Source organism: Meleagris gallopavo, chromosome 11, assembly GCF_905368555.1.
Source record: "Meleagris gallopavo chromosome 11, MGAL_WU_HG_1.1, whole genome shotgun sequence".
Classification (NCBI taxonomy): Eukaryota; Metazoa; Chordata; class Aves; order Galliformes; family Phasianidae; genus Meleagris; species Meleagris gallopavo.
In genome coordinates, this window is record NC_139414.1 from 8929658 (window position 1) to 8953980 (window position 24323).

The 24323-nt window shown below is 36.2% G+C and overlaps 2 protein-coding genes across 7 annotated transcripts in view; one reads left to right on the forward strand and one right to left on the reverse strand.

The window, feature by feature from the left end:
* DAW1 (dynein assembly factor with WD repeats 1) lies at nt 1–18216 on the forward strand. 3 transcript variants are annotated; one of them, XM_085233178.1, is made up of 13 exons: nt 1–141; nt 835–907; nt 3599–3743; nt 7045–7103; nt 7751–7873; nt 9267–9366; nt 9665–9772; nt 10857–10963; nt 13086–13188; nt 14547–14661; nt 15431–15507; nt 16734–16878; nt 17515–18216. In XM_085233178.1, exons 1-13 carry the CDS (start codon nt 102–104, stop codon nt 17547–17549), a joined length of 1230 nt encoding a protein of 409 aa, XP_085089304.1. In that variant the 5' UTR covers nt 1–101; the 3' UTR covers nt 17550–18216. The 3 variants fall into 3 exon arrangements, with proteins under 3 accessions (XP_085089304.1, XP_085089305.1, XP_085089303.1); XM_085233177.1 differs by having other exon boundaries at nt 2–141; nt 16716–16878; XM_085233179.1 differs by lacking the exon at nt 17515–18216 and having other exon boundaries at nt 16649–16859.
* Nucleotides 18217–21004: 2788 nt separating this feature from the next.
* Nucleotides 21005–24323, reverse strand: part of SPHKAP (SPHK1 interactor, AKAP domain containing) — a 68254-nt gene continuing 64935 nt past the window's right edge. For all 4 annotated transcript variants that reach the window (XM_085233174.1, XM_085233173.1, XM_085233175.1 and 1 more), the window contains exon 12: nt 21005–23193. In XM_085233174.1, coding sequence (XP_085089300.1) covers nt 23050–23193 — 144 coding nt within the window. In that variant the 3' untranslated portion in view covers nt 21005–23049. The remainder of the gene's footprint in view (nt 23194–24323) is intronic.

Sequence of the window (24323 nt, forward strand, 5' to 3'; positions counted from 1 at the left end):
AGCGGTAACCACCAGCAACGACCAGGTGATGGCAGCCGGCGGCGCATGCGCGCAGGCTCTGTTTGGCCGTTGCCGTGGTAACGGAGCCCCAGGCGGAGGAGATGGGGCCGAAGCGGCTGCTGCTGCGCTACTTCCCGCCGGGTGCGGGACTGGGGCTTGTGGGGCGCTGCTGTGGGGTGGGGGTCGGTCCTGTGAGCGCGGAGTGGTGTGTGCGCGCGGGGAGGGGCGCCTTCCCGCCGGGTGCTCTCTGAGCGCCGGGCCGGAGCGGGTCGCGCACGTGCGGCCGTGAAACCGCGGGTGTGGGTGCTGCGGGTGCCGCGGCTGCCCAGGCTTCCCCGGCGCCTCGCAGCCTTGGCCGCACGCAGAACGGTGCCGAAGTTCCTCCAAGTTATCCTTTTCTCCGGGAAGCGGAGGGGCGGCAGAATTATGCGAGCGGCTGCTTCACAGCAGGAAGCGGCGCGTTGTGCCTCCAGCTGGAGCTCGGGGAGCCCGCCGTGTTCTGCAGGCAGCCGGCAGCGCGAGCTGCTTTCCTACAGCGCGAGAGAGTGAACTGCAGCCAGTGCCTTCAGTACGGCTTGCTTGAAAAGAGCGCTGGTGAAATAACGCAAAAAATACCCAACCAAACTCATAAGCCTTCTTAATTTCTAGAATTGAAAATGGAGCGTAAATATTTTAGGTAGGGATGTTTAATATGCGTTATCTCTTCAGGATTGTTCAGCACTGTGCGAGTGCCGGGCCTCCTGCTAGCCACGAGAACTGTCTGCGTTATGGAAGCCACATCATCTAATTAAGACATGTTTATAACTTCTTTATTTTATTTTATTTTTTAATAAGGAATTATTCTGGAATATGTAGAAGGTGGTGAGCTGAAGACCAGATCTATAGATCTACTTGATCTTAATCCTCAGTAAGTATTTATTTCAGAAAGAAGAGCTGTTTGCTGTTTTATTGCATTCACATACAACTCCATTTGTCTGTTTTAAACATAGTGGAGGTCAATGATGTCTTTTTTCACTAAAACACACACACAGATGAGAAAATGCACAGCCAAATCATTCTCCTAGCACTCGAAATAGAAAATCTTGCATTCCATCCTGCTTTGTGCTGCTGTTCAAAGTTAGAGCCTCTTGTATTTCTCACAGAATGCTAGTTATCAAGATGCCTATACTAAGCCGTCAGATACAGTGAGATTTACAATGCCTTTGTTAATGCTACACTGAGCAGCAGTTAGGTCTTGTAATGCTACTTCAGAATGTTTTCAAAAAGTTGGTCTGACTCAGATCCCCATACACTGCTTTACACGACCTCTGCTGAAGTCACTGGAACCAACTGCATGTCAGTTCAGAGCTCTCCTCTTGATTCGTTAATCCTCATAACAGCCATAAGCAAGGTAGTGTAAGACAGATAATTTCCTCTCTTGTGTTTGTGTGGAGAAAGTGAGAGTCATGTGTCAAAAGCAGTGGAAATGGAAATTTTCTGTTTCTTTTGTTAGGAGCCTAATTGCTGTTGGGTTCTTTGAAAAAACAAGAGAACATAATCCAGTGATCTAATCATCTGCTGGTGTTGAAAGAAGTTTCAGGATCGTGATGTATGTAAAGGTGAAGAATAGACCACACTGAAGAATAAAAAATGCAGTGTGTGTTAAGTATAGATTAAAGTTTAATAGGATATACTTAAGTAACATAAAAGACAGAGTTAATTTAATGAGAAAGGAAATGAGGTTTACTGTGCAGGGAGCAGTCTTCAATAACCTCAGGCTCTGGCTTTTGGGCAGGTGGAAAGCACCAATTGAAAACTCTTATGTCTTCCCTGTGAAGAATAAGATGTTTGTTGCACTGATAATATTGACTTAAGAAGTTACTGTGCTGACATTGCTTTAATACTACTACATCTAACTCATACACCAGCATTACTGATAATGCTGTGCAGTCAGTTATAGAATAGAAGTATGTCACAGGATCAGAAGATTGTTTAAGTTGATCAGGACCTCCTGAGAACATAAAAAGTACAGGCAACTAGGGCAGATTGAGCACAACTCTTTGTAGTTCAATTCTGAACATCCCCATATGTGGAGACTCCTCAGCTTCTCTGGGAAACCTGTCCTGTTGTTTGACCACCATTGTGTCTGAAAAAGTTTTTGTCTTTTCTTTGTCTCTGGGGGAGAGGGAGTTGAATGGACACTGAATTTCCTGTTTTGTTGTTTTTGTTTTGTTTATGACCATTGTCCTCTCAATTGACACTATTACAAGAAGTTTGGCTCTTTCATTCACTCACATCAAATATTTGCACACCTAAAAGTTATGGAACAATTCACAAACTTCCATGTCATATCTAATGGAGTTTTTCATAGAACTTTTTTGCTGGCTTTCAACACTATGGAAAGTTTATCAGGTTTTATGCAGATTTCAAACTGTTTCTTCTGGCTTTTTTCCACGTGAGTCCTTCCTCTAGGAAACCAAAATGAAAAAGAAAAAAGCTAAGAGCTTTAGTCACAGTTTTGATCATAACAGTCAGCCTATACTCTACTCAGCAAGCTCTAGTAGGTAGAATTTCAAAAAAAACAACAAAAGAAAAATGCCACCATTAAATAAAGTTGCCAAAATCCATTGAGTTTGTTAGGCAGGAAGGCATGATGTTATATGGTTGTCTTTCTTAATACAAACACTCACATGAAAGAGTTCTTGCGAGAGGGCAAAATTAGTAGTCAATGTAGCCTGCACATGCAAGCTAACACATCCACATTTAAAAATTATGTATTTTTGTCTACTTGTCTACTTTGTCTTTTGTCTACTGTTCAGCACAGTACTCTGGATAAAATGAGTCATATTGTGAAAGACAGAAGTTGTCTTGTATTATCAGGAGTATAAACACTAAGAAGATACTGACTGGTGGGGATGTTAGTGTCTTCTGTTTAGAGGTCTTAAATCATTGAAGTCTGAAGTAAATTTTCTACTTATGTGCTAGCAGAAAGTCTGGGCTTCCTCAGTAGTTATAAGTGTGTGTTTGTGTTTTGACTGTTGGGTATTGTCAACCCTCTGTTTAATCATGGATGGCCAGGAGTCAGCAGTTTGATAATATGAGAAGATGAACTACTTCTTGGGTGCTCCATGAGCACTAGTGAACTGTGGACCATGATTTGGAAGTTGTTATAATAAATAAAAATTACAGGAACAGACATACACTTGTGAAGCCACAAAGAGAGATCATTTTAACACTCTCCACATCTTATTTATGTTGTTGCTACTTCATGGGAAATTCATTGGGAATTTATGAAGCTCCACTTGACTTTAAATATGTATTCCCAGACTGTCAGTTCTGGATGCACAGATCCCATGTCTGACCCTCTGCGGAAACCCTTCAAGAAAGTAAAGTTCTTACCAAGCTAAAGTTTTAAAAGTTAAATCTTACTGAAATGTTTTAGTAAAGATGGACAGAGGTAAAGAAACCAGGAAAGATTTATTCATATTTCTATAAGCCATTACACCATGAGATAAATGCATATTGTTTAATTCCTTGCTTTTGTTTCTCTGCAAGAAACACTATGCTTGTATTTATAATTACCAGAGGATGAAATGCTCTTCTTTTTCTTCATAACTAGCACAGATGTCATCGCCTTAGTAGAAGAAATTCAAAAAGAAGAACCTCTCATCACAGCTTCTTGCAAGGAACACGTCATATGTTTAGTACAAAGATTGCAAGAGAAACTAGGGGAACAAGAGGACCACAAATTCTATCTTTTTAAGGTCAGAAACATCTTTAAAATGACATTGGAGATTTTGAGGGTTTCAGTTGAAATGTTGTGATTATGTTTTTACAGCTGTACGTTGTACCTGACAGCAAAAATTTGGATTTTATGACTAATTTCTTGGGTATTTTTGATTACCTCTCTACTGTTTAGAGGGACTGAATCTGGCCTGGTTGTGCCTGTCAGGAATTCCCCCAGAAGGCCAGAGGTGTAATTATTCCGACTCACTATTTACACAGGCTTATATATAAGGGCGTGAGACAAATAATTACCTTCCTTTACAAGTGACTCTGTGAACGAGCAACACCCATAGTTATATTTAAAGAAAGTCAGTAAGTAGAATCCAAATAATTAGCTGCTGGGAAAGGCCCTGAATATTTTTTATAGAATTGTGTTCTTGTTCTTCATTCTGTGGAACTTTATATTCGTTTTAAGTATTCAGATACATACAGTCATACCAGTTGTCATTACTTTCTGCCAGCCAAGAGATGAGCCAACAAACTGGCTAAAATAGCAGATTAGAAGGTTATGGTTCATACAAGCCTTATTTAGTGATTCCTGTCCATAGGACTGGAATAATACATGAAATAATGATAATAAAAGAGTTATTTGATCTTTTGTACTTGGAAAGCTGATGAAAAAAGTAATGTTAGTCATGTACTCAATATTGTTGATCTTAAAAATAATAATTTATTCAGCAGACCATTACTAGGAAATAATTTTAAGGGAATTTATATGCCAAGCCTTCCAAACATCATCTCAGCATTGGGCCCAAGGCCCATAATAACACTGCTTAAGGAATCTTTGTTTTTTACATTACTCCTCATTCACATTTCTTTTCTTTGAGTAAGGGAATCATAGTTGCTGTGTTTATGCTGTTTTGTGCTAAACTGATTTCCTTTTAAGTTGTAAACATTTGAATACTTATGGTTTGATCTCAGCTTACAGACAGCAACTTGTAAGTTTATTTTAAATAGGGAAGCTTTTTAAGAGCAATGACTAGGGCAACCTTTTGGGTCTTCAAATCCAGAATTTAGTCTGTCAGAAGACAGTAAACTTAATTGTATTTAACTGTGCAAAGTAAAATAAAATTACTTCCAGAGATTACATGTTGCAATCAGAAATAATTAAGTGTTCTGTCTTTATTGTGTCAGCAGATGGCAATGTCTAGCTGTTAAAAATTGCTGGTCAGTGCTGCTTGTTACCTTAAGCATAAGAGAAGGGAGAACTTGAAATGTTGCCATATACATATAACGTATTATAATTTTGATTCTTCTGACCAGAAGTGCACATCTGAGTGAATAATACAAAAGATCTGTACATTCAACCTTGAAAATAAAGCTTTGTGTGTATAACAAGACAACTTAAATGTTAAGTCTTTCTTGTGCTTTAAGGTATGCCCTCAGCTGTGCTAATGACTTAATTTTCACAACTTTTTACTTTTTTTTTTTTGCTCATCACAGAGACTGACAAATACTCAATAGCATGTCCAAATTTCAGAATAAATAATGTACTTGTTTGTTATGTGTAGAACCACGTTTGATCAATTTGGAAATACTCCAAGCAGGGAATCCAATCACTTCTGGCTTAATTCTTTCTCTCAAGTAGCTAGAAGTACATGCTTTTCTGTGCATGTAAATGAAACACAAGTTTCAGACTTCTCCGAAATACTAATATAGGAGATCAGTATGAGCAAGATTTTTATTTTTATTTTTTTCAGTGTTTGCATTGTTTGGAAATAAATATTTTTTCGTGTTGCACAAGAGCATAATATTAAGAGGGCAGATAGGCACTGATGTAAACCCCTCCTTTTGCTATTTCCAGTAATTGTGGTGATAGTGTTTTGTTAGGCACTGCACAGAGAAACAAGCCATTGTAACAAGCTCTCAGATTTGAAACTGCTGGGTAGCAATGGCATGCCATACTGATTGGCATATATCTTAGGGACTGCTGCAACAGTCTGCTGTAACTTGCAGAACTGAGGTATGTTTCTAATATCACCCTAGGATTTGGTTATTGCATCATTTGCACAAGCTGTTCTTGCAGGCTTGGAGTTCTGTGACTGAAGTTACTACAGCACTGGAAGCTGAAACAATAGTGTTAATTCTGTGACCTGAAATTTAACATAAGCCTACCTTTTCTGTATCTCTCTCTTTCCTTTGCCTGATCATTTCCCTTCCATCAGTTCCTACTTTTCTGACTGGAACATCTCTGATCTTCCTTTGTTTTCCTTTCTGAGACAGGCAGCTGAGAAAGCTAGAGATAAAAATAAAAAGTTGTGGTAATATGTCAGTGATTAAATAGCATTGCTCATAAATAATTTCTTCTTCATTCATGATGTTGCAGAGAAGACCTAGCGGACCACTGCTGTATTTTTAACACTCTCTCACTGTCAGCAGATGCTGTGATTTCCCATGTTTTACACTATTACTCTTCAGACTTAAGCTTTTAATAGGCATAAGTTGTTCAAATGTAAACCAAATGCTACTTGTTAGTCAGTAGCTCGGTAAGTCAAACATTCCTTTGTTGTCATTTTCAAAGTATCATGACACACTGACTTTTAGCTGAAACTATTTTTATATGTGCTTAGTGGATTTCAGTCTGCTACTATAGGTACAGGGTAATTTGTATGAAGCACACAGACTTGTCTGATTAAAGAGTCTTTGAAACAATGTTAGAAAAACAGTAGACTATGTAACCTAAACAAAAGAGGCAGAAATCCATTTTAAGTCCCTTCTTCGAATTTTGTTTGGATAAGTAACTTTGTTATGGTTCTATATGCTTTTCTGTCATGATCTCCTAAGATACAGCTGCAGTCTGTTTTTGTTCTTCCTGTTTTTGGAAACAAAATCATATAATAGCCAAAAGCATCCTATATATGGCGTACATATTTCAAAATACTCAGTTCAGTCAGATCTGTTTTACTATCTAAGGCTTAATTGTCATATTTTTTTCATCAATGATGTCACCAGGCATTTGTTTTTGGCCTTTCAGACATGGCCTAGGGCTATTTCACTGGTCTCAGAGAGAACAGAGGAGAAGTAAACATTGGGAAAAGACACTTCATTCAAGTGAAATAAGAATCTGAAATCAATACCATGTAATATCTGCAGCAATAATCTGCTGAGGCATGGGTGTTTTTTGTTTTGCTTTTGTTTCAGTGAGGGATTGATATATTACAGACATAACTGCTAATCTAAAAGGAGGAGGAGAAAATATTGACCTATTGAATATTTTGAGGAATTTGATTTTTTACTTGTTTTTAAAATATATCAAATACTTTCTTCTCTTGCTCCTAGGTACTTAGGGCACATATATTGCCACTGACAAATGTAGCATTCAACAAATCTGGTTCCCGGTAAGTTCTTTTCAAATTCTAAATATGTAATACCTAATTGAAGTCTGGTACTTGTAAATTAAATTGTAAGTGAAATTCAGTGCTCGCATCTTTTTGCTGTTTATAAACAACTTCAGGCGTGATTGGGGATTAGATTTTCATCTTCTATGGAAGAACCAATGGGAGATGCCAAAATATAGGGGTGAGATTCAGTTGATGTCTTTTTCTTCTCCCAAGATGACAGTTTATTGATGATTACCATATTTCACAAAACAGGACCTTTGTGGCAACAGGGCAAGTATCACTAAAAGCTCAGACAGTCATTGGCATAAACTCGTTTGGGACTTTCTCTCTTGTGGAATTTTGTTATGACTGATTTCACTAAGAGCATATGCCTAATTGTTTTTTCATTTGTGTCTTGAAAATTCGAAAGCAGCAACTTGTGTTTTAATTAAGCACACTAAAGATTTGAAACAAGGGTTTTTTTTATCACTAATATTAAAAAGAAAAAAGAAAAAGAACCTCTGTGGTCATTAGTCAGTATTTTAGAAATAATGAAAAGATTCAGAGTCTGAGATAAAGATAACTGAAGTCTGTGGAAGTCACTTATTTGAGTAAGTACAGGAGCAGTATGGTATTCACAGTAAATAAATTTCTCTTTGTTTTAGGTTTATCACAGGAAGCTATGACAGAACCTGCAAAGTATGGGATACTGCGTCAGGAGAAGAGTTGCATACACTAGAGGGACACAAAAACGTTGTTTATGCAATTGCTTTTAATAATCCCTATGGGTAAATACATTTTCTCTAAGATAAATCATAATTGATAATTTAAAATAAGATAGACTGTCTCAGACAGTTCAGATTCTGAGTTGGAAAAGTTCAACTGCAGCTAATCACCTTAGGATGACACTGTATGTTATTTGTATATACATTTATACATTTAAGAACATCTTCTGCTTAAAGTATATTTAGAAATTCAAAGCTTTTGTTACTTCAGTTAAAGAAAAATAAAATCATAACAAAAGTGGATTTTTCCACTTTTTGTATTGCATGCATATTAAGCATTTATTATGATCTAAGACATAATATAAATGTGTCAGAGATGAGTAATTTTTATAAAATCCACAGGGTGCCACTGTATGGAAGTCAAATATGCATATGTGCATCTTCTGTTTTATGCAGTTACTGTTTGCCTTAGGTCAGAATTGTCACCTGTTAGATGAAGGGAATTACTTTAGATACTGAAGTTTTGTTGTAATTTTCTGCATTAGGGAGCTTTTGTATAAGTAAGTCATTTTGCCTCTTTTCAAAATAAGATAGAAATTATTTCCTGTTTGTTTTATATAGTTCACATGAACTGATGTATGACAAAAATCTGTGCGAAGATCAGTGACTAGATTATAACAAAGAAGCGTAGAAGTGATGCATCCTGAGGGGATCCTTGAGCTACATTTAAATTAAAATTTCAATTAAAAATCAACTTTTTTTTTCTACTAATCTTTAGGCTTCAATACCATCTCCCTCACTACATTTTTTTGGCACCTCACTTCAGTTCTATTTTAGCTGCAATTACTCACAACCCTTCCACTAACTTAAGTAGGAGCAGAGCTCACCCTCTTTTCTACTTATAAAAAGCAGATTCTAACAGTGTACAAACAAACCAACCCTATTAGTTGAAATGAGGTAGCTTTTAAATACTTCTGGAAGTACAGCAGATAACTTCATGACTAATGTTTCTCACGGGTTATCTGTTATTTTTTCTCCTTAATGCAACTTCTGTTTGTGAAATCCTGCTCTAGGATCTTGTAGTACAGCAGAATGCATGTGAGAGCATAAAGCCTTTCATGCAGTTTCCTGCAAGGAACTCCAGATTCGTTCACCTCTGTCTCATGTCGAGCTGCACAGAGGGAACAGCTGCTGGCTGAAGTGGTGGCAGTTGCCCTTCATTATGTTCACACAAGCAGAGGCAGAGAAGGTCCCAGCTGCCAGTCTCTGCTCTGCAAATCTACACAGGAGCAGTTGCTATTTAATGAATATAAACTATTGCTAAAACTAAAAGCAACAGTTTGTAGAAATATACTTTCATGCTTTGAAGACTAGGCATTGTTGCTGTGAGTTCTACTGTGAGTCTTTGAAGTTAGATTTTTTTTCTTCTAAATAAAAACAGTGCTTTTCCATTTAGTGACAAGATTGCCACTGGATCTTTCGATAAAACCTGCAAACTGTGGAGTACTGAAACAGGAAAATGTTATCATACTTTCAGAGGACATACTGCAGAAATAGTGAGTGTGGAAGGATATTTCTTATTCCTCTGTGTTTCCATACAACACCATGCGTGTCTTTGGGCTCCATGTCTCTGTGAGTCCAGTAGATTTGAGCAGGAGCTTTGGAGTAAGGATTTGTTGCACTCCAAATGAACTGTCAGAAGAGCCTTGTAATTTTTCTGTAAGTCATAAACTATTAAATTAGTTCAGACTGTTCTCTTGTTTAGAAATATTGTGACTTCCTTTAGAGAAAATGTATATAAATTACCTGCTTGCCCTTTTCCCACTTTTTTCTCTTCAATGTTTCTTGCTATAGGTATGTTTATCGTTTAATCTTCAGAGCACATTGGTGGCAACTGGAAGCATGGACACCACTGCCAAATTATGGGATATAGAGAAAGGAGAAGTAGTATTTACTTTAAGAGTATGTTTTCATTCTTTATGTTTTTAAAGTTGTTCCTGCTTTTAAAAAAATATTCTTACTCACAAAATATTGCTACAGTTTCAAAACTTTCTGAGAATTTCTGTTACCAGGTAGTCTCATAGTGACCCCAGTTAGAAAACATTAGGAAAATTTGAAGAGAATGATAAAAATATAGTGTTTTTTAAGGAGTCCTATTTATCAAAAGACAGATCTTCTCATTTCAGTGACGTTACTTTTATAGGATGGAATGCCTTCCACTGCTGATTAAAATGTTACTATACAACAATTTATCACCTCTTCTGAAGTAACATAAAATAACTCTTAAGAAAAATCAGTGTCAGAAGTTGCATCTGCAGAGATTATCTTCCTGTAAACATCAGCATGAGAAAGCCATCCAAGTACCTTACTTTGTGATTTATCTTCGCCCTACAAGCAGAGGAATACTATTCAGTTACCAGTAGATCATGATTTCTTTTTGATCTACATGGCTTGCTAGGATTTTATTTGTTCTGATTGGCTGACATTGTTTCCAATCTTTCTTGAATAAATCCTAAGTAGTATGTAGAGCATAAGCTTCTTCCTTGGTGTAGATGGCCTATACAATGGGGATGGCATTTTCTTCCCCTTTGGCTTTCTCTCAGAGCCCTTAGGAGAGAAAAGAGCAGTGGAATGTGTGAATGTACAAGTGTAAAAATATGCTTATGCTCATTTTTCCAAGCCTCTCCAGTGAGACCAGAGACAGGCCATACTGTAATTTACTGTAAATGAATCATCTGATTTCAGTATGCATTGGTGAACCAATGTGATTCTCCTTAAATCAAATATGGAAAATATCAGTCACTTCTCTGGTTATTCACGTATCACCAGCAATTTCTCACTGCCTAAGCAGTGTGCCTGATTTTTTTCAGGTGTTGGGATATTGACTCTTTCACTGTCCAGTAGATCTTTCTGTTAAAATTGCGATATATTGGGCAAGACAGTAAATAATATTCTGAAGTGGTGAAGAAAAACTGTGCTGCTGAAAATAAGCTAATAGAAAAGTGGTATTTTCATTCCCAAACTCCTTTTTTTTAAATCCTCTTAGGGGCACTCAGCAGAAATTGTTGCATTGTCTTTTAACACCACCGGAGACAGGATTATCACCGGCTCCTTTGACTGCACAGTAGGAGTGTGGGATGTTGTCACTGGCAGGTACTAAAGTACTAATAAATATCATTTTACATTGCATATTTAATGAAAAATGAGAGAGAAAATGTTGAATGAATGAAACAAATTACAGACGGTGTATCTTTGCCTTTTTAGAGTATATGTATTACTTCATCTTTTCATTTTTTTTATTCAGTTCCCTTTGTTCTTCTAGAAAGAAGTGCTCTCACCAACTGTTTTTGTACGCAACAGGTTTAGATGCATGAGCACTGAGGAGACAGACACAATGGGTAGACCATAGTGGATGCTCCAAACAGGAAAATATTTCATCAGCACGGAAACTTGTGGTTTTGTAGGTGTCTAGAATTTCTAGATGGAACTAGCTATTCAAGTTAAAATAATAATAATTGAAAAAAAAAAACTATGGTATTTCATGGAAAATTTGAGTAGTCACATTGACTTTAAATAACAGATGGTCCACTTTCCTCCTCACACTCCTGTATGTCAGTATATATTTATGAAGAGGAGAAAATTTGATCCCACTCACTGTAGAGAACAAAATGTCTTGATTATAATGCCAACAAATAATAATTAAATAGCTAAACATGAGCTTGTTGTATTATCCTGATAAATCCTTGTATTTTTTCAACTGGAAACTCATTGTAAGCAGAATAATAAAATAATTGTCCTGATTATTGACAAAGTAATTTATGAAGATAAATATTCTATTTTTTTTTAGAGAGATAACTTTTTCTTTTTCTTTTCTTTGTGAAAATAAGTGAAATATCTCTGAAATTAGTAAATAAAAGGAAAGCGTGTGTATAGTGATATCTTGGAGAAAAACCCAATGTGTTTCCACTTAAATGGAACATTTTACATGGCATTTCACCAGTCTGTTTTCTTGGTTCTTCCCAATTCTAAATCTGATAGATAATGGGTTCTGTGCTATTTATTCTGCTTATTCAGTGGAGATTTACACTTAAGCCATGGATTGTCTTTTCAAAATTTGGAAATCAAAGTTTTTTCAAATCTTTTCATGATTAAGTATTTTGGGTGTTAGCTAATACAGTAACAGCAGTCTTGCTGCCCAAATAATATGTTCACAAAATTCTGAATTTCACTGTTCTCTGTTGATTTGGAATTATTATACAAAGATCTGTAGAATACAAGCTTCACATTTTTAAAAGAGAAGAATCTATAAAACAACATGAATATAATTCAATTTTTGTTGTCAAATAAGTAGAGAATTCAGTTGCTCAGGAGATTTGCTTTATGAACTGTTCATTTAGCATATATATTAATTTAGTTACCCTTCATATCGCATGTGAAGATTTCAGTTACTTAAACTCATTTAGTTGTTTTTCTAGTCATTAGTTTATCCATTAGTTGAAGCTATTTTCTATTAATGATACAATGTTATTAACATTATGATAAAATCCTAAGGTACTAATCCTTTAATATGCACATCATTAATCATTTTTAGGGTTCATTGCTTTATAGTGCTCATTAATTCATAGTAAGCAATAATGGCTAATTGTACCCCTCTACTCAGCTAAAGCTGTTTGAACAATTTCATGGAACTAGTATTGTCAGTCCTTGTGGAGCAAGAAGTTTTTAGGATTAATGAGGATTAGACATCATATTTCAGCTTGGCTGTCATTTGTCTGTTACTTGGGTACAAGTTCATGTTAAGTACCTGATTAAGTTCCATTGGATCTTCATTGGATTTTATAAAAGATTTAGATTGAGTAGTTAGTAATATGGAGTTTTGAAAAGACACTGTTAATAGTTAATTCAAGCAGAATACTCAAGGGAGAGTAATGTGGAAAAACTTGGTGTACATGCTTTGTGTCTAGATGAACAGAATAAATCCATCTCTGGCACTGAAAAGTCATTTCATTGGCAATACAGTCATTAAAGTAGTTTTGGAATAGAAGAAAGGGACGACTCTTTCATTTGATTATTTACTGCCCCTTTGTGTCCAGGAGAAAAAATGGAACTAATGTAGTACTGGGATGCTAAATGAGGTGCACCACTCCATTTGATTGCTTTAATGGCTAACATGAGGAAGATTTGACACCTTACCTATGACATTTTGTAAGCTTGGTTATAACTTATATTGATATATCAAAATATACACAAAATATATAAATTCTCTTTTTTGCAGGATGTTGCATATTTTAATAGGCCATCGAGGAGAAATTAGCAGTGCACAGTTCAACTGGGACTGTTCTCTTATTGTCACTGGATCAATGGACAAAACATGCATGGTAAGAAAGTTGAGGATGCACTGAACATCCAAATCATAAGATCTTTTACTATGCATTATAATGCATTGAATAATTTGTTTTTGTATAGAATTTGGTGAGTCCCTGTTTTTGTTCAGAAAACCACTTTAGACTATTTAAAACACTTTACTGTAAGTTAATAACAGTGTAGTTTATAATTTCACCCAGTAAAGATAAACTAAAGGGCGAGCTTTGGCCATTACAACTTATTTATATTTTTAGTGCAAAAAGGACTATTTTGCAGTTCATGTCCCTGAGTCTTACTCTTTATTTTTTTTCCCATGGTACTTGTGTCACAAGCATCACATGTGACTTTTGGCAGGTCTCTAGGAGCTAGTTCTTCATTTGGATTGCTTCTAATGAATGCCTGTGATTGTTAGTGTTAAACTGCAAAAGGGTTATGTTTCAGTGGTGAGAGATAGTCCATTTCTCGTCTGCATGCAATTGAAATAATATTGACAAGGAGATGCTCAGCAATTTGACAAATGTACTGTGCCAACATTTAAAAACGAGCACCCAAATCTATAGCATCTTTGTTTTACTTGCTATAAAACAGACAAAGCTGTAACTTTTCTAAAATCTAGCTCTTCAGAATCAGAAGAGACTCACAATATGCAGGAATCAAATGTCTGACTTTCTTCTGAGCTCTGAGCCCACTATGCCATGTGTAAAGCTGGACACTGTGAAAGACATTCCTCAGGATAAATTATTGGAATATCATACAAAGAGATATTTTTAAGTGTGGTGCAGTTCACCTCTCCAACCACAAGAATTCTAAATGCCCATATTTTGGGAAATAAAAAAAGAAAAAAAAAAAAAAGCACCTACTCTTCGCTTTCTTTAGGTAGCACAAACATATTGTAGCAGTTTAGATAGACAATAATTCTTTCCCTCAATTTGGGCTCTTGTATCTCTCTGCTGTATATTTTGAATTCTTTTCTGTTTATTTTTTTATGGAAGCTTTCTCATTGTCTTATTGATACATAAAACTCTGTCTTTTCTAAATGGAAGAGCATTATTTTAAACTAATACATACAATTCCTTAAAGAAATTGTAACTGAATGCAAAACCTATGAGCTTCTTATATGAGTTTTTCATTTCAGTGAAGTCCGATTAAATAATTATGTATTTTTAAGGTTCACTGAAATCAATACACTGAAATACAAAATATGTAGTGCTTCATTAAGCTGATAAAACTATGACTCTTTTCATGCTAGTACATTCATTCAGGCCTCAGAAAGTACTTATACGTGTCACTTAATTGATCAACTAGCTATCTATCAGGTATATTAGTCAAAATAAGCAAAAAAAAAAAAAAAAGCCTTTATTTGCCTATGCAGCTGTGGAACGCTATGACTGGTGCACATATAGCAACTTTAACCGGTCACAGTGATGAAATAATGGATGTCTGCTTTGATTATGCTGGCCAGCGTATTGCAACTGCCTCTGCTGATGGTAAGTGAAGTGACTGGAACTACTACGAAAATATCTCTGACCTTTTGCTTTGTTTTTGGTTGATCAAAGCAGAATGTTATGACTTGGAACTATAGATCAGATTCTGTTTGTTGCATTATAGGAAGTTTTGCTTAAACTTTGGAATTTCTCCCCAGTGAAAATTTTCACTGTTTAGCATGCCTACTATTATTATTATTATTATTATTTTTTTTTTAGGAATCACAATAAATAATTTTCTGTATTCATCTGCACATAATGATAATACCATGTTCTCCTCACACATTATTTTGATTTTGCACTTTCAGGAACAGGTTACTGGATGGTGGGGAGCACTATTAGGATCTCATCTGCTGTAGTTACACAATTAATGCTCAAGACAATATAAAAAGTTTTCTGAAATGCAATCAGTAGCTTATTAAATATAATTAATAGCTTACTAAATAGAATGTATATCTGAAATAAAATGAAAGCTTTCTGAATAAGGAGTACGTGGATTCTGAAATTGCGGACTTCAGTGGTCCATACTCGATGTGGACATTTGAGTTAACATTTTAGGAGCTGTACATCAGAAATCATTAAGAAGTAAGCCTTTTCCAGCCAAATTACACTCCCTTTTCACATACATTATCCTTGAAAGAAAGTGCGTTAAGATTGTCATGTATTTCCTTTGAAATCAAACCTGAGGATATGGTCCTTCTGGTCTTACTACTGTGTTCTTATTTAAATACATATTTAACAATAACAAATGACTCCTAATCTACTACAACAGGATCAGGAAGAGTCTACAATGCAGAAACAAAAAAGTGCATTGCGAAACTAGAAGGGCATGGAGGTGAGATTTCAAAGGTAAGTTGTATGTGATCTTACCTTTTCTAATTTAATTATGTGTAACATCCAAGCCACCACTAATTCCATGACACAGAAATACTGTTAAAGAATGAGCACAAGCACTTGAGTATCTTGGTGAAGTCTTAAGGCCACTGCCTTCTGAGATTTTTAGCATCATCCTTATCCCTCACTTCCACCAGGCCTCCTGGTCTTTACTGCTTTTATTTCTCTACACACTTGATTTATGGAATGGAATCAAAAGAACATACTTTTGTGGGAAAATACACGGTGCCTAAGATACCTGGAAGCTCAGAGCCCATTTCAAGAACCACTTGGTCTTGAATTTACTCTTGAACTTCTATTGAATTATTCTATTATTTCTTCTATTATAACTATTGAACTGTAAATGCTGGAGTTCAGCTCCAAATGAATTTAGTTGCTTCCAGAAGTTTGAATATTATTTATGTTATTTAATGCTTGTGAGTTTTTATTATTCTTTCAAATGGTAACCTTCTCTAGCTTTCGTGCAAATATGCTGTGTATGTACTGTGAGAGTGTTAAGGAGGGTATCCATCAGGATCCTCAGGGCTGGTATGATTTCTTTGCTGCAGGTGAGAATCTGCTTACCTGGAGCATGCTGAAAAGTTAATCTGCTTTTACAGATGTTCTGTGTAACTGTGATCACTTGGGATGGTTATTCAAGGGAACAGGCATTTTGCCCTTAATCATTAAGCAATAATGCATTATATAATAAACCTGATATTGTCTGGTTAGTTCTTAAAAATATGTATAAATCTGATTATCTGGAAATGCATGCAATTTAGGGAATGAACCTTTAGCAAAATATGAAGACGTACTGAAGAATAAGTTGCCTTCAGTGGGAGTTTGGATATTACAGACACATATGTCATTTAAAAAAGTTGTCCACAAAATATGCATATATTTTACATTGGGATATTGATAATGTTTAAATGAAGTTGTTACAACAACAGCAATTCTGATCTTGGGGGATAATGATCTGAAATCTTGATCCTTTTGTGTGGTCATTATATATGGACCTTTGTACAAAATGTCCAACCACATAATTCTGCCAGTGGTAATGCTAATTTTAGCAGACTACATTATTTATTGTCTTCTGTTTTCATTTTCTAATCTCTAGATATGCTTCCTTTTCCAGGCATGTTAACATGGTAAGTAATGTAATTATTTTCTATATATTTTTAAAGATATGTTTCAACCCTAAGGGCAATCGTATTCTAACAGCCAGCTCTGATAAGACAGCTCGACTCTGGGATGCTGCTACTGGACACTGCCTTCAGATACTAGAGGGCCACACTGATGAGATATTCTCCTGTGCTTTCAATTACAACGGCAATATAATCATTACAGGTAACTGATGTATCCCAAATTATCTTCTTTCTTTCCTTTGTTTTGAAACACATTTTCAATTTTATTGTGCTAAAAGTGCAAAGTGTTGTGGGGCCACTCACAAATGCAGGTTGCCAACAGTTGCTTAAACACAGTCAAGAAAAGCCATAACTTACTTTGGAACTGAAGCTTAAATGAATATGGCTGTGAAAAAAATTGTACCAAAGCATGAAGTCACCATCTGTTGGCAACGGTAGCCACAGAGCAGTGTCTAAGTCATGCTCTTGTACTGTGCTGCTGTGAGGGAGTTCTGGATGAGGAAGATACAAAGCTTTTTTTAATGAGAGCATGTTACAGAACAATGCAGCCTGTTCAGGTTTCACTTACTTCAGACAAAAATTCCCTCTGTGGGAAAATGTGAGCAGGTTTTGTGACTACTTGGACCTTTGCACTGAACCCCCCAAATATCCATGTGCAGGATGATCACAGTGAAAAATACTGCTGCAGGTCCTGCTGTCTTTTGCTAGTCATGGACAAAAAAATGTTGTCCTTCTGGTTTCTCTGTTTTCCAGGTAGCTGGTCAATTGAGTTGTTAACAAAATTGAGTTTTTTGTGCAATACAGCTAAACAATTCCCTCAAATTGTGTTTATTACTAGGGAGCAAGGATAACACCTGTAGAGTATGGCACTGACTGAAGACAAGGAAAGATCCAGTGTGGTATGTGCCTACAACCTGAGTTCCGTAGTCAATAAACTTAGTCTTACAGATATGCTTTATTTTTAGTCATTTGTTATGTTTCTGCTCTGCTCAAGTAGCCAAGTTACTTCAATTTTTGTGGGTTTGACTTGCTTATACCTGGTAGCTAAAGATTCACAGAATAGTTGAATTTGGAAGAGCCCTCTGGAGATTGTCTAGTCCAGTACTCCTTCTCAAAGTAGTGTGAGCTCAGCATGCTGCCCAGGAACACAACAGTGGGTTTTGAATATGTCCAAGAATGGAGATTCAACAATTTCTCTGGGCAACCTCTGCTCCACTCTTTATCAACCTCACAGTAAAAAAAGATTTTTTTTTTAATTTATGTTTAAATGGAATGCTTTCTTTGTGCCTGTTTCCTGCCTGTTGCCTTTTCACACAATGCCACTGGTTCCATTGTCTGTTATCAGAAAAACTGTGAATCAATGAATCCAGTAGGATGCCCTGTTTCTTTGTGTCATTGTTTCCTTGTTACCTTTTAAATAAAAATAATCAAAAAAACAAACAGCACTGCTGTACTCTCAAGAGTGAAAGATGTGTTGTTAGGTACTTGCTTTGAGTACTTTTAAAAATTTTTTGTATTAAAATATTGAGTTAAAATGCTAGATGATGATTATTATATTTTTTTTTACTTGTAATATTTTGTCCTGCTTGATATTTCCTGGGAAAAATATTAGCGACCATTTGTGAACTGCATTACTATTAAACTACTGCTTGCCTGCTATTTTACACCCTTTGCCCACATCTTTCCATTCATCTTTGCTCATCCTCCATTCTTCCATTCTTATGTGCAGTAAAATAAAAGATAGTTTAAGTGGTGACTCCGAATACAGCCAGTGTGAAGAAAAACTATGCATCAAAGATTTGGAGCTAAGGATCACAACGTGAGCTGTGAAGTGCATTCTGAGCATAAACTTTCTTTGGAAATACACTTTTGCTTAATGTTTCAGGTTATGTTCTTTTCTGTTTTCTACTCTAATTTTTCTCTTATACTATGCTAGATTCTCAATGAATCAAACATCTGTGGTAGTGTTTGACTTCCAGGTCTTGCCATATTTTTTACCACAAAATTGTGACTGGGCTGAGGTTTTGCAGACTGAGCATTGGACTGGGATTTAGAAAAATAGAAATAAAGCCTGGGCTTTATTTCTGTTTCTCTCTAGACTTGCTGAGTGAATAGGAGTGCTTTTCAGACTAAGTTATCTGGGCTTCTTGCTCAAATGTGAAATGCTTTCACATCTTGTATGATTCACAGCACGGCTGAAAAGTGTGCTGACTCATAAAACCTTAAACAGTACTTTCTAGTACACCATCATATGAATGCTTTCTGCACCTTAAGGTAGATTTAATAAATTATAAACATTAGCAGTGCATTCTATAGATTCATCATCCTGAAACCATTCTTTGCCTGTGAAATTGGGTTGATCTGCTCCCCTAATTTTACTTCCATTTCCACAACCAAAATTTCATGTGTGTGCTCTAACTCTATTATCTGGTACCTTTTTAATTTTATCACAACATTTTGCTTCTGCATACGTTCTGCTTTCCAAGGTACATCTGTAATCACAGGGCCACTGGAGCAGAGTGAGATTTTCTGTGTTTTCCTATAATGCAGCAACTTCACCCCCTGCAATGTTACTGAACAGCGTTACTGCAGGAAGCTCCCAAGGTGTGCTGTCACAGTGGAAATCAGATTTGCTTTATTGTTTCTGTCCTTTCGATCTCTGAATCATTCCAGCAGTTACTGTTGTGGAAATATAAATTTATTTTATCAGATAGTTTTCCCAGGGCAGAACATACATTTTGCAAGACTAGGACAAGGATTTTCAATGTAAGCATAGGAGGTGTAGTGGCTCTTGGTATATGCTTTTTGTATCTCTTGGGATTCAAAGCCTTTTCTGAATAAATGATAATAATCGCAGTCATACTCACTCAGGCTTTAGAAGTTGTAATTTGTGAGAACTTCCTTTTCAGCTCCTCCTGTAGGATTGCTTGCATTTCCTGGGTGGTTAGTGAAAGGGTATGAAATGTATCCTGCCTGGTTATGTTTTCCAGTTTGGTGCACCTTTCTGTCTGATTTCCAGCTGAAGCTGGGAGGAGGGCACAGTACCCCACAGCCAGACTTGTCAGACTTGTCTTCACCACAAATGCTATATAATTAGTTTGACAGTCCACCTGTCTAATATAATTGTCTGTCCTGCTAAATGCTTGATGGCTGCAAGCTACTTTCCTAGTGATGGCAGTGCCTTCAGAGCGGGTTTGAAAAATTAAAGTTTCTTTACATATACTGAAGGCTTAGGAACAACGCTGGCTTGAATTAAAATTAAATTTGGCTACTGTGTGTGTGCTTTTCTTCTGAGTTGGATTTTTTTCCCCAAACTTATTAAGTAACTTATGCGGGCTCTTGACTTCAATGGAGTGAGGTTCTGTTGTTGTTTTATAATGACATTTTAAAAGTCAGAGTGTAGGATTTATTGTGACATTCTTATTCTCATGTTATGCAGCTCTTCATGAAACTGGACTAGGAAAGCAGTTAATTCAGCCTCTCCAGAATAGTGGTCTGCTAAATTTAATAGGACAGATGTTAACAAGTGACAGTTTTTATCACAGACCACAATAAAATGATAATTTACAGATGACTTCAGTGTTACGACAAAATGGAGGAAATTTCAGCTTCTAATTATCCCAACATTGAAAGCACCCTACTTAAAACAAAACTGAAACCCCAAAGTTTGTTTTTTTTCCAGTACTTAATCTTCCTGTGTTTGAATTCATGTATTTACAGGCCAGATTCTGCTTTCAGCTAGGTGGGAGCAGGGCTGCAGCTGATGCTGAGGCAAATCCATGGGCAGCCTTGGGTGGCCAGGTATCTCCTAAGCGTAACAGCATTTCAGCATTTTTTAATTGTGAACAACACCTGTTCTGATTTACTCAGCTAAGTCAGCTGTTGGTTTCCTTTTTTGTTTAGCATTAGGAATACCTTCCCAATAGACATCAGGGGTGTAAATATTTGTGCAAACCAATATACAGAAGAAACTCCTTAATGTCTGCTTCTCCCACTTCCCTGCCTACTTTAGCAGTTATTGAAAGCAGGCCAGATAAGCAATAATAGGGATTGAGAATATCAGTTACTCTGGAGTTAATTCTTTGCACTGAATGTGTAATAGTGATAGTAATAATAAATGTTATAATAGTTATAATTATAATATGGTAATTATAATTAATTGTCACCTGAATGAACAGTGGAATGTGGGGAAAGCCAGAGCTCTGACTTGCTCAGTTATGGCCAGGGATCAGATTTTTCATTCAGAAGCATTGCTGTGAAAAGCTACGGAGTGATGTGCCAATAATTGAATTGGTCAAATCTTTTTAGGAAGGTAAAGACAACACATGTTAGAACATAAATTTATTTCCGAACAAATTGCAACAATGAGAACTACTGTACAGAGAAAACTGCATCACACTTACAACTCAGTCATGATATTTGTGCTTTGTAGGATAAGTAAACATTTATTCTACCACAGCAAAAATTTATACACTGACAACTAACTGTATCTGGCTTAAAAATAAATACACTTTCCCATTTATTGGCTCAATCAAAGCACTTTACGATGCCCAGTGCTTTTTACTAACTTTCAGCCTTGGAAATGCTGAGCATTCATTGTTACCACTCGTGTTAGCATGAGCTGTGGATATTCAGCAGTTCTTAGGAATGGGCCCCAGCACTGCAGTTAGGTTGAGTGGATGCAACAAACTGACCTTTATCTTGACAGTAAAGAGTCTCTCCACTGACTTCAAATATTGCAGAGATGTAGATGTTATTTAATGTTCAGTAATAGGTTTCACCAACAGTCCATATTTCTTAACAAATGAGTGATGAAATCATGCAAATTTAGCAATGGTTTTAAAGATAAAATTGAGAATAATATGGCTCTTTTTTCATAAATTACTTAAAACTTCTTCAAAAATATTTAGTGCAAAAGGATAGTTTTCTTCTTTTCACCCCACCTCCCAAAAATATTATAGAAGCATATACTATTATATGGAAAATAAAATCTCTCTTAAATATTTGATTTGGAAAGGCAGGCAGGCTTTCTGTTATACTATTGGAGAAGGGAAAAGCAAAATATAAAGGTTTTCAAAGGAACAAATCACAGAAGAGCTTTGATGTGATAAGTTATGTTTACCTTTAAATTCAAAGCCAACCTCTTTGGCAGAGTCAAGAGAGTATCACTGAGTGTGTGATACCTAATATCATCTCAGCAAGAAAATACCATAGTATTTCTTATCAAACAGTTCTATAAATGTCATCATAATGTGGACTATCATACATAGTCCAACACATATCCAAAATGAACAACCATGTGCTGAAATTGTAGCAATTGTTTTGACTTCTTGAAAATTACAAAAATTAAGATTTTTATTTCAAGACAGCACTCTTTTCAGATATGTCTTTCTTCACATTATTAACAATTTACTTGATTAAACTTAGTATTTCTTTTCAGTATTCTAAGCAACACATAGCATGTTACTTAGTGCTTTAAACAGAAACACTTCACATAACACATTCCTTATCATCACTCCCTCTTACTGGATAGGGACACTGAGGCACAGAGGTGAACTGACTCGCCCGAGGTCACCTGGTGGGGACAGGGCTTTAGGAACCCACAACCCTGACTCGCAGAGCTGTACTTGGGGACATACCAAGCACAGCTGTACTGAACTGCACTGCCTGCGAGTGTAAAGAAAGGAGGCTTTTTAAGGGTAATAATTGAGATTTGTATTTCCTTGAGGAGAAGACAGGAATGGAGACCAGCTATAGGGCTGAAATGATCACGTGGAAAGAAAGCGAAATGTGTTTTCAGCAGCTTCTTGTTCTGTCTTTTGACTTCAAAGATCTGATGTGTTCACAAGTTTTTACCTCTCAGAGGATTGTGGAGACTTCTTTTAAAATGTTTTATTTATTGAAGGGCATGGTTTTCTCTGTGCATCCTGGAACACACTCAGGTTCTAAAAGTTAAAACTGTACAAACATTAGTATTGTTTTAAAACTGAATGTTAGTATACCATCCTGTTTCAGCTGAGTGATTTAATCAAATTGATGAAAATGGAATGTACTAGAAATTCAATTAAGTTTTACTTAATTCGTTAGGTAAATTAAGTTCATTAATTCAGAAAGCTAAAAAATCCATCTTTTTCTAGCACAGTACATCCTACAGCACAATATGTCAAGCGTCCCTCAGTCTCTCAGGATACAGAAGGATAAAATACACCTTGGTTTCAACTTTGCTCAGTGCAGTTGTGGAACAGACAGGTGCTGTTTCTGTAGTTTATATATCTTTGCTCATTTTATTTGGTGATATTTGGAAATCAGTGTTACACGAACCACTGCTTACTTAAGCTGGATTAAAACAAAGAAATGGAACAGGCAATTGTTCCTAACCCAGTTCAAGGAGCCAATCGAACAGGCTTGGTGTCTTCTCTTTGCTCTCCTCACTGAGCTTGCAGTACTGCACCACAGCATGAAAGATGTCTCCCACTTTCCAGGACTTCCGTTGAACCAGCTGCACAACATCTAAAAACTAAATTGAAGGAGAAACCAAACAAAAAAAGCAACACCACCACTTAGCATTTGGCTAACATTTTGCTGAGGTGTTAAACAAACACACGCAAACTGCTGTGAGGCAGTCCTTTTAAGTGCACTGCTGAATCACAGAGTAGATGCACAGTAACATAAGGGTAACATAAGGGCTCTTTCTACTTATAGCACACTGAGAACTTCATTTCTGAAATTCCACAGTTCCTCAGAGACTGATCAGATTTCATGATGTTTTCTCAATTAGCTCTTCTCATCAAGGATTTCCTAATTTTGCTGTTAAACGGAGAACTGTGAAAGTAAGCTTGCTAAAGAATCACAAGTTTCCTTGTTATCAACATCTCACTGTCAAAATGAAATTGTGGCTATCCACTTTATAAAGAAAAACAATCCTTCATTACATTAGTTATATTTTGAGTTATATTTAAGTTTCTGCATTTTCACATATCCATCCCACAGTATTCTTAATATTCACACACTACTGGTGAGAGGGATTTCTGGGTTACTTCTGTCACATGAAATCTTTTGTTACGGTTGTGGCTGAATCACCATAAGGATATGCATTTGCATTTTTTTTTTCTTTGCCTCTAAACCAAGTTAAATATATATTCTTAAGCAGCTGTAAAGAATTCTGAATTTTGTCCACTTTGTTCTTAATAATAGGCTTTACAGTGTCATACATCTGGTCTGATTTTTCCTCTAGCACATAAATGAAAATCAAAGCTTTTCATTTCCTTGAATTTCACAATCAATATCTAATTGGCTCACAACGTCTACATTTAAACCTCCCAAGAAAATATGGAGTCTCCAGTTAGTGTAGCTGTTTGCTATTTACATACCGAAGCCTAAACTTTTAATATGTATTTCAACAATATTTAATAGGCACAGTTATTTCCAAGAACGCTGTTGTAGGCAAAATGTGCTTCATTATTCTCTAGTGTATTTCTGCAATTGAATTAACTGTTTGCCAAAGCACATGGGTAAAGCTGACAGCTGTTTCTTTAATTAGATGCAATTTGGATGGTTGCTGCTGAATACATTTTAAATTATGTTTATGATAGCCAAATGCAAGTACTCACGAAAATCAAACAATATCTCTGCTACTCAAAATGATCT